Raw genomic sequence first — 10,712 nt, 5'->3', positions numbered from 1 at the left:
GTCGCAGGACATTGTCCTTTCTTGGAACTTCACAGGTTTCTAAGTCTCAGCATTTGGATTGCATGGCCATTCCATTCTCACCTGATTTCTGATGGGACATGGTGTTTCTGAAATGATCACATTCACAGGGACAATTATTGACTGTGAGCAAACATTCTTGACTCACGTGTGTCCTGAAATCTTGACCAACAACATACTCCTGGCTGCTCTGCTCGTGATCTTGGTTGAGAGGATATTGTTGGGAGGAAAAAGGGTGGCTTCTACTATAGATGTTTTTTTTTTAATAGTGGGAAAAGGATGCAAAATATGAAAGGGATAAAGAATAGGCTTATTTTCTAGCTGGGCTTTTAAAAGTTAACAGTGAAAAATTAGGGTTAGTGGTCTCTTCTCATTGAAGCACAGAGGTCAAGTCCTGTTACAATAAATATTACATCTACCTAAGAATTAGATTTCAAAGTTGCACTTGGTACCTCACTCACTTCACGTAACAACATTTCAGTGGAGCAAAGGAAGAGAGGCCATCCCAGGCGGGTTGTAAGCTTTCAGAGCTTGTGGTGTTCCAAGCTGCATCACCTACTACTCTACTACGTGGTCCCTCACTGACTTTGACATGAATAAATCAGAAAAGTGATGGAAAAAGACTGTGTGCAAAATGTTCCCAGTCAAATCCCTAAGAAGAATTTTGAAGAGTGTTGGGAATTGGGAGCCCCAGAATCCCTTTGAGCAATTTCACTAAGCACAGCTAAAGACATTTACTGGCTGAATTTAACCTGGTCTGACACAAAGAGCCACTATGAACAAGACACAGTTCATTACCAAGTGGAGTTGATTTCAGGCTCCTATGCTGGCCTAAGCGTGATGAAATGTCAGTCAAATGGACTGTTTTTCTCTTTCAAATGACCATGCGGTGTGGCTGTGGAATGCTGTCACTGGTTCTACTAATTCCCTGGGAAAAGGGCTCTCCAGATGTGTGAGAAACTGGGCCATCAAAGTGCTGTCTTATTGTATCAATGGAATCAGACCGTGCAAAACCTCCAAAGAGCAAAGCAATGGCTTTGGATGATTGCTCGTAAGAAACTTCTGGGTGGCCTGTTGGGTCTAAGTTCATCAAAAGACATCTATACTGGGGACCAAAACTAGTTTTGAAGTTCTTAACCAGAAGATATATTTCATTCAGTAATTAAAATGTACTAAGGGAAAAAGGGCATTTGGTACCCTTGTACAAATTTTACTCTCCAGCTCTCTAGGACTGGCTGTTATGGTACTTTCAGCCCAAATCAGCAGAGGTGGCCACCAGCCGCAGGTCAAGCACACCGGAAAACAACAAAAAACTAAAGCACAGCCTACGATTCACCACCTGCTCAAAGTATTAGGCTGTCACCATTTCCAGCAGCTGTTAACATAGCCTGGCCTCTGGCCCAAGCCTCCTTCCATCGTTCCAGCCTGTTGTAATAGACTTACAGCTTGGACTCTCAAGTCCCCTCTAGGAAGTTGTTATTGAAGCATGATAGTGCACTCTTCAGATGTTGAGGGAATTTTTAATGGTGGTTGATACGTTTGACATTAAAAAAACATTTAATAATCTCACTAAATAGGCTGTATTTAGCCCAAATCCCATGCAGGAAGACAGAGTGAATTCAGTTTTGAGTTGTCTTGGTTTCTAACCTTCCTCCTGTGAGACAGGTTGGAGAGTTGCTGTCCTTGTTGGTAAAATTTAGCTTTATCGTCCCACCACAGTGATGACATGAAGCCCTAGGAAATGATGTGATAAACTTGTTGCCTAAAGCCTTCTTCATGGGTAAGGTGTATGTGTGCCTGTTGGTGGCAGCAGTAAAGTGGTAAAGACTGGCAGCAGTGGAAACTGGGGTTTCCCCCGTACTCAGTTTCATACAGGCGTAGAAGGTCTACTCGTATTGGTAAAAATAAGTCAGACAAGTCAAGAGTTTAGGAAAAAACAAGTCTCCACGCTCAATGTGACTGTCTTTGGAATTCTTCATTTCATTAAGGTTTTCACAAAATACAAAGTTCAAACATAATTGTCTACGTCCACCACAAAACAGAATCAAATAAGTGGTTAGCACACAAACATGATTTTTTTCATTTTAAAAAATATAAATAACAATGTTCAAGGTTTTACAATTTTCTTCTGTGTGTGTGTCTTTTTAAGGCTTTATGTTGCAAACCCTTCATTAAGGAGTACTTGTCATCAGGATACACTGCCCACGGGCAGGGAAGGCCCCTGCGGATGCAATTCCTGAGGGTGACACACACTGATCTCTGTTGCCTTAATTTGTTAAAAACTAAACAAGCAAACACCCTCCAAGCAGTTCTCACAGTTTCATTAATTTTCTTTCTACTACGAAGTAATAATAGAAAGGCGGTAAGTTCCCAGCAGCATTCAAGCTCTCAGAAGATCAATCGTGAAGGGTGAGAAGGGAAAAAACAGGCTTTTTCCATGGATAGAATATTTTCCTTTCTCCAGAACCACCTCCCCTCCCCCAAGCCCATATAGTTTAAACAGTGTTTTTACTGAAACATTTTTCAAATTAAATAGTGTTGAAAGGAAGGGTGATCTTTTTTGGTTGGGCGTTTCAGAAGAGGTTAAAGTGGAGAGGTTCCTGGTGGGAAACTACTGCTGAAAGGACGTCCCCCAACAGGAGCCATTTCACTGGTGAGCTTTGGGGGCAGCACCAGAGCCCCTGCCTTGGGAGTGAAGTTGGCCGGCAGACTCTCCAGCAGACACTTGACTTGCTCCTGGCCCAGTTTGATCTTGTCGTCCAGCTTTCGCTGCTCGATGAGGAGTGTTGACTTCATTTTCACAAAATGCTGGTAATCCTGGAGCTGCTCCTCCGAAAGGTAATTGGCCAGGATGTCCAACACCAGGCGTTCCCTGCGGTCCAGGTTCTCCTTGAGCTCCCGGGCATCCTCATGCTGCCCCGCCAGGACCTTCTTCTTCTCCTTAAGAGAGCTCTGCTCGGGGAGGGGGGGAAACGAGAAGATGAGCAAAGGGCAAGGGGACGAAAGACAGAGTCCAACTGGCTGCAAAGACACCTATCACAGGACTGCAAGATAGCCAAGTTTCCCTTTCAGTTGTCACTCTAAAGGAGAATTAATTTTTTGACAACCAGTTTATTACCCTTCTGTTTCTCTAACTTGTAAAGTCACGTGGCAGCTTTAATTTGAGAAGTTACCTTACGTTGGCTGGGGTCATACTTGACTTCAGGCTTCTACACTTAAAAGCACAATCAATGATTCCACTTACGAGGTTCTCAGTCAAAGTCATGGAGACCAAAAGTAGAACGGTGGTTGCCAGGGACTGAGGCGTGTGGAAATGGTGAGATATTGTTTAATGAGCACAGAATTTCAGTTTTGCAAGATGAAAAGAGTTCTGGATGCACAATAATATGAATGCACTGAATATTACTGAACTGCCTGCCTTAAAGTGGTTAAGATGGCAAATTTTATGTGTAGTTGATGACAATAAAAATAACTGACAGGGAGAAAAAAGGCCAGTCATCAAGTTTTTACATTTATAACGGTTCTCAGAATGTGGACCAGCAGCAGAATCAGTTGGGAACTTGTTAGAAATGCAGTTTCAGGCCCTGTTCCACCTACTGAATCCAAAGCTCTGGAGACGCCTAGAAGTTCCTGGTGTAACAAGCCTTCTAGGTAAGTCTTTTGCAGCTAACGTTTGAGAACCTCTGTCCTAATCCACAACCAACAATGGAAACATTGTATTACCATCTCTAAAGAAATCAGTTTCCATTTTCCAGGTCTCTTTTGCACGCCTCTAAATCTAACATGATAGAAATTCTATTTAACAATGATGGCAATTTCATATTCTGAGAGTTCCTTATACAAACCAAATGGTAAGGTAGTATGTTATCTTTAGGGTTAATTTACTTTATAAAAATCTTTATAAAGATTTTTGTTGGGTGGTTATTTTTTTTTTTACCCAACATGCTGACATATAATGACTCATTTAAAAATTTTAAAAAATATTATATTTAACCATTCAGACTTTTCAGGCCAAAGTGACTGAGAAACATTAAAATGGAAATTACTCAAGAAATAAGACTATTTAAATAGATACTTAAATACAAATTAGCTTATGTAGGGTTATGAAAAGCTCACATCTCTCTTTACCCTGCCTTCCCTTGAACTAGCCTGTCAGATCTTACATAATGTCTGGGGATAAAAGTGCAAAGTTATGGGTTTATTTTACAAATATCTCCATTCTCATAGGCTTCCTTCTCCTAATCAAAAAAACATACCTTAAAAAAAAACCCTTAGCAATTGATGTTGAATGAAGACACCTTTCAAAATTCTGTACAGACATAAAGTGAGAACCTCTTCCTCACCTTTAAAAAAATTATGAAATATTTTAAACAACAGACATCTATAGATAATGGTGTAATATCTCTGGACCTATCATTAACAGTACCAAGTCTCAACATGAACATTGTTCGTATTTGCTTCAGATTAAAAACAAACAAACAAAATTACAGATTCAGTTGAAGTCCTACATATACTTCCTCTAGTTCCCATCTTCCCCCTCCCTCCCCTCATTAGTAACTATTATCCTGAATTTGGCATTTACCGAACCACTTATTCTTCCTTTTCTCATTCCTGTTGGTACTTTGTGAACAAAGACTAATTGTTACACAAACTAATATTGATGTAGTGTTTTGCAGGTGAGCAAGCACTTACTTGTATTTAAGAGTGTATGTGTGCATTAAATATTGAGTTGAATTTAATTCTGGTACAACTCCTCTTCCCCTAACTGAAAATTGCTCCAGTGTTTCTATCTTAGATACCCAAGCATCCACCCAAGTGGCCAACAGGAAACTTGGAATTACTTCTGTTCTATCCTTCTTGTCATCTAACAGCCCTGCTAATTCAAACTTATTCTCTATTCTCTATCCCCATGACAACTGCCTAAATTAACAGTCTGAAACCTTCTTGTTAGACTATTACAATAAGTCTCCCAACTGTAAGCATCATGCTCACCCCTCCCCAGGCTGATTATGTCATCAAATTAGTTTAGGACCTTGCCGGCCTACAGGCTAAAGTCTAAAGTATGACACAGAAGGTTTGGGTTTGGCCCATGGGAGTCATGGGCCAGAGATTGGAGGATGGGACGAGAAAGAAACTGGGGCATTTATCCCTGACTCCATCCTTGCCAGGTGGCGGCGGCTGCATTCTCACAAAGGCCTCAGTGCTGTAGGACAGCCACAGTGGTTCTGACAAGGGCCCCTTCCCTCTTGCTCCTCCAGGTCTAGAGGTAGGAACGGCTTCCCCACTGATGCTAGCTCTGGAGGGGACAGGGAGCTTTGTTATCCCTTCTCAATTGTCCATAATCCTTCCCGTACCTTCGTGAATACCTCCTTATTATTGTTTGTTTTGTTTTACATTCCACATAAGTGAGATCATATGGTATTTGTCTTTCTTTGTCTGACTTATTTCACTGAGCATAATACCCTTTAGGTCTATTCATGTCACAAATGGTAAGATTTCTTTTTTTTTTTTATGGCTGAGTACTATTCCATTGTATATACGAGTATGTATGTACAGCCTCTTTATCCAATCATCTACTGATGGGCACTTAGGTTGCTTCCATATCTTGGCTATTGTAAATAATGCTGCAATGAACATAAGGGTGCATGTATCTTTTAGAATTTGTGTTTTGGATTTCTTCGGATAAATATCCAGAAATGGAATTGCTGGGTCATAAGGTAGTTCTATTTTTAATTTTTTGAGGAACCTCCATACTGTTTTCCACAGTGGCTGCACTAATTTCCAATCCCATCAGCAGTGCAAGAGGGTTCCCTTTTCTCCACATCCTCTCCAACACTTGATTTACTGATGACAGCCATTCTGGCAAGTGCGAGGTGATATCTTATTGTGGTTTTAATTTGCATTTCCCTGGTGATTAATGATGCTGAGCATCTTTTCATGTGTCTGTTGTCCATCTCTATGTCCTCTTTGGCAAAATGTCTATTCAGATCCTCTGCCTATTTTTTAATCGAATTCTTTGGTATTTTTGATGTTCTGAATACCTTTTTTGATTGAGCCATCTACTTCCTGTCTGATACCTGCCTGCACACTTTTCTAATATTTTCGATAATTTGCTATTTTTAAAAACAAAGCAAGCCACCACTTTGTATTCTAAGCATACCAACCATAGGCAAATCAGTTTTTGAACATGCCATGGTCTTTCTTTACTTTGTATATGATATTCCTTCTAAATGGTAAAGCCCTTCCACTCTTACTTAGTCCGCCTGCAATTATGAAATTCTCCTGGACTCTATTAAGTACCACTTGGGTGAAGCCTTTCCTGGCCTCACCCTGCCACCTGAGAAGTGCTTCTTGGCTCTGAGTGTACCGCTGTGCTGAAGCATATTGGGTACATTCGCTGCTTTCACATTGGTTTTCCTCACTATAGGGCGAGAGCCTGGAGGCTGGAGCCTGTGTTTCAGCCAGTGTTTATCCCAAACACACACAGTACCTGGTATATTACAGGTTCGCATCTGCTGTTTGTTCAGTGGAAGGAAGGAGGAAAGGACAACCCCTTTGAGGTGGGTACTATAAGCAATTTCTAGAATAAGCTAAGGCTCAGCACCTTTACACAAGGAGGGCACTCATTGGAAGTAGAGCTACAGAAAGTTCCTGGGTACGCAGTCACCTTCCTAAATGCTTACCATCTAGACTTTTTTCATCCCTTTAAAATCTATTTGAAAAAGGGATAGCTTTCCTCTGAATGTAATATATTAGGAGAAATAATTGGGAAATCCTGATAGCATTGAAAGAGAGAGAGCTGTAGATAGGAGAAGGAGCCAGAAAGCAAAGGAGCCTCTTGATGGCTGGAACGCTTATCACCTTCTGGCATCTAGGGTGTTACAGCTACATTTATTGTCTGACTTCCCTTGATAAGTTAGTTCCATGACAGCAGGGAATCTGTCTGCGTTGTTCACAGATATATCCCAAGTACCTAGACCAGTAAGTGGCACATACTAGACACCCATTAATACGTGTTGTACAGATGAGTAGATGAAGAACGCTCTGTAGCAAAGGCATTAAGTTCAATAAGGTGAATAAAACTTGGGGTCTGCAGCAGGACTCCTCATATCCTGGCTCCATCACTTACTGGTCGGCAGTGAGGATTCAATGAGATGGCACATCAGGTGTGAAACCCACAGTACCTGACACAGAGATGTACTTGAATTGTACCCAGCATTACCACCGTTATTACCTGCCCAATTCCTTCCAGTAATGGGGGCAGTGGAGACACCTGGGTACGTCCTCACGGAGTGCTTGCAGCCCATTTACCTGCAGATTCCCTGGAGCTTGAGCTCACGTTCCTGCGCCCTCTCCTCATCCCTGACAGTTTTGTTCTCTCTCTCTCTTTGTTCAAGGTCAGCCCCCCGCATGCTTTTATCTTTTCTGTTTCTAGGATAGAAAGGAAGGAAGATACCCTGGCACCCGTGTTTTTACTTCCCTACGTGTTCCCTGAGTCTGCAGTGGCAGCATTACATCTTGGCATGCGCGACACCTTCTTCTGTTTCCTGGTTATCTATATGTTGGACTGTCTTCCTGCCCCAAATAGATTGTAATCTTCTTGAGAGAAGGGATCGTGTCCAATGGTGCTTCTCTGTGTATATGGGCTCAGAGGGAAAAGTTGTTGAACTGAATCGCTAGACCACCTACCCTTTCTTCGTTACTGGCATCTTCACCGAGGCCACTGAGGACGTTCTCCACACGGGCCAGGCGCCCCGAGAGGGACAGGAGCAGGTTCACCACCTTGTCCAAGTCCCCAATGAACATCTTGTACTTGTCGAACTCATTGGGCTTGCAGAGCTCACTGATCCACGTCTCCACCTCCTCTCCCAGCGCGTTATTGAGCTTGATGTCCATGAGCAGACTCCCCTTTGCTTCCTGGAGGGTCTCAAGTTTGTGAGTGAGGCTTCCAATCAGCTCGGCCTGTTAACCACAGAAGAGACACCCAGCAGAGGTTAGCCATCCGCAGTGGTCAGTGGAAGGAGGATTCAGTTCTCCCAGCCACATCCTGTCTTTTCTTTAAGACTCAGCGGAAGGGTCCTTGCTCTATATGGACTGCCCCCCCACTATTAGGCCACAGTACTCTTTCCTGTCCCTGAATGTCGACAGCTGGCCTTCTCTGAACCTACTCAATTCTCACAGGCCAACACTTGACTACACATCACCTCTTCATGTTTTCCAGTTGTGTCAGGCTGTATGTACAGTCTGCCTTCCTAACTGCTTAACTACTTCTAAGTCTTTTTTAAGACACACTCTCATCGGATTCTTACCACAATACCTTACGCAAGTAGGGTAAATATTCTTGTTTTACAAACAGTGAAGCCAAGAGTCAAAGGAATGAAGGGACTTGCCCAAGACCACAGAGCTGAGTTGAATGTTAATTATAGAAAGCGTTTGTAGAGCAATTACTGTGTGTCAGACACTGTGTAACTCCACGTGGATTATCTCATTTCGTTTTCCCAACAAACTTGTCCGTAGACAAGATAGCATCTACTACAATAGGTGAGGAGACTAAGACTTACTGAGGTGAAGTGGGGTCTAAGACACATGTACCTCTACGTGGGGCTGCCTTGAACTTCTGTCATCCTGAGTTTAGCGGCCAGCCTTGTGCGTTCCTTGTAAACATTCACACGAGACCTTTACCCTTTATCAGAATTCAGCCTCGGTCTTTCCACCTCGCCCCACTGTCTCCAGTTACCAGAGCTATGTAATTTGCTACTTTAATTTCTATACATATAAAATAGTCACACAAATATCCAATATATTTAACTGAAGGAACGAAGTAAAGGTCTTAGTGGTTTCAAGTTTGACTTCATTTATATGAAGTGTCTACTACTACTTCGCTGCAATAGAAATTAAACTCCAAGGCTTTTGAAATCAGTCTTTCAGTTTTCTCTTAGCGTGAGGTAGCCAGGTAGAAAAAGGATATAATCTTTTTTGGGTTAAAACCTTCCTCTTTACCACTAAAAAGGTTCCATGTGTGTGTATGTATGTGCATATATATATATATATATATATACTCCAAGCTGTGTGGCTTCAGTGGAAACTTGGTACAAAAGGGTCACAATTTCTATGTCAGAGTAAATCTTCATTTTAAAGGAAGGAAAAAAATAGAAATATTTGTGACTAACAGAATTGAAGGGTACTGATGACTTTTTGTACGATTTCTTCAGCATCAGCACCGGAGAATACAATAATCACAATGATAAAGGGAAATATTTATTTCTCCATGATCTGCCCATCTTGGAGCTGGACCACTAGAGGTACTTCAATCTAAGTAAGGTTCATAATGTCCTTGAAATGTCCAAGTTCTGGCTTTAATGGTGATAGCTTGTTGTCTTCTCAACTCGCCTAATCCCAGAGGCTGAAGGCTGACTAAGAAAATACCCATCTGCTGCACCATCTCATCATGGGTTATAATCTTTGGCTTTCCTCAAGCTGTTTAGTTGAGACAAAACGCAAAAGACAATTTTAGTAGTGGGAAAAAATGTCTGGTGTGTATTATTCCTCAACCAAAGCGTCTGAGCCCAGAAAAATGCAGGTGGTAGAAAATATTGCTTAGTGTTAATTGTTTAATTTTCCTTCTACTCGCCTAGAGAGCTCATTGTTTTCCAAAAACACAGTTCTGGCTGGTAGCTATGGTATTTGCCTGCAAGATATCCTGCTAGGTACCTCCAACAAATCTCCCAGCAGGCTGTGGCGATCTTGCTTTGTGGTATCAGTTCCTAGGACAGGAACAGTAAGGACACTGGAATGGGAACTAGTGGGGAAAATAAGCCCTGCTTCCTGTCACATCTCCCACACTCCTGCTGGACAGGGTTAAGACAAGTCAAATGTCATCATTCCTGTTTTTCAGATAGATAATGAGAGAACCTAACAGGTCCATGAAGTCAGGCCAGGAGTTTTTAACCTCTGAGCTTGCGTTTCCTAGGCTTGCCACGGTAAATGTCACTGGCTGATAGTTTCCTGCAGAAAACCAGATGATACCAAAATCCCAGGAGGTAACTAACTGTGCAGGAACATGCCCCTAACTCCAACCTCAGGAAAGGGCCTTCTGCTTATTCAAGTGTTTTGGGATCCATTTCAGCCTCACATCTTGAGAAGTACAGTTTCTAGAAACAGCTTTTAAAAAAACTAAATAGTTGAAAGAAAAGAAGGTAACAGCCTTGTGTTTTCCTTATTCCTACAAATATGACTTGTTTTGGAATGAATACTGTGTGTTCTTTTTTGGAAGGAACTCCAAGCACTTTCATTAATAACTGAATTGACATCATTTAAAAAATTCTCAGTATGGCTCTGAGTCGCTGGTATTTTAAGGGACCGTATGATGAGAACTCTTCCTCTGAGTTTCTGCTCAACTCAGCTCCCCGGCGTTCTCAGGCTCCTTTAATAGAAGTAAGGTTGTAATGTCTTTGAAATGTCCTAGTTCTGGTTTTAATGATGACAGGTCAGCAGTGCTGAAAGGGTAGCCACCAAGTAAGCAGAGTTCAGTGGGCGAGGAAGGGCCAAAGAAGGGGACACTGCTGAAAAGCAGTCGAGGACCAGGCTCAGGCATTTAACCCGCTCAGTCCTTCCTCTGCAGACCCTGCTTTGGTTTTTAGACACCGATCCTGGGTAGAACCGTAAGTCTATCGCTGCAGGAGCTGATGTGGGCT

The 10,712-nt window shown here is 42.1% G+C and overlaps 1 protein-coding gene across 6 annotated transcripts in view; it reads right to left on the bottom strand.

The window, feature by feature from the left end:
- Positions 1 to 1,656: 1,656 nt before the first annotated feature.
- SHROOM3 (shroom family member 3) overlaps positions 1,657 to 10,712 on the bottom strand; it is a 289,238-nt gene continuing 280,182 nt past the window's right edge. For 5 of the 6 annotated variants that reach the window (XM_033105949.1, XM_033105950.1, XM_033105948.1 and 2 more), the window contains 2 exons: positions 7,708 to 7,980; positions 2,602 to 2,970 (listed from right to left, as the gene is read on the bottom strand). In XM_033105949.1, the coding sequence (XP_032961840.1) occupies positions 2,602 to 2,970; positions 7,708 to 7,980 (642 nt within the window). Of the gene's footprint in view, positions 2,971 to 7,707; positions 7,981 to 10,712 lie in introns of all 6 variants that reach the window. The other variant, XM_033105947.1, reaches the window with a different exon arrangement.

The sequence above is a fragment of the Rhinolophus ferrumequinum genome, chromosome 5 (genome assembly GCF_004115265.2).
Source record: "Rhinolophus ferrumequinum isolate MPI-CBG mRhiFer1 chromosome 5, mRhiFer1_v1.p, whole genome shotgun sequence".
NCBI classification, from domain to species: Eukaryota; Metazoa; Chordata; class Mammalia; order Chiroptera; family Rhinolophidae; genus Rhinolophus; species Rhinolophus ferrumequinum.
This window is presented reverse-complemented; position numbering and strand designations above follow the sequence as displayed.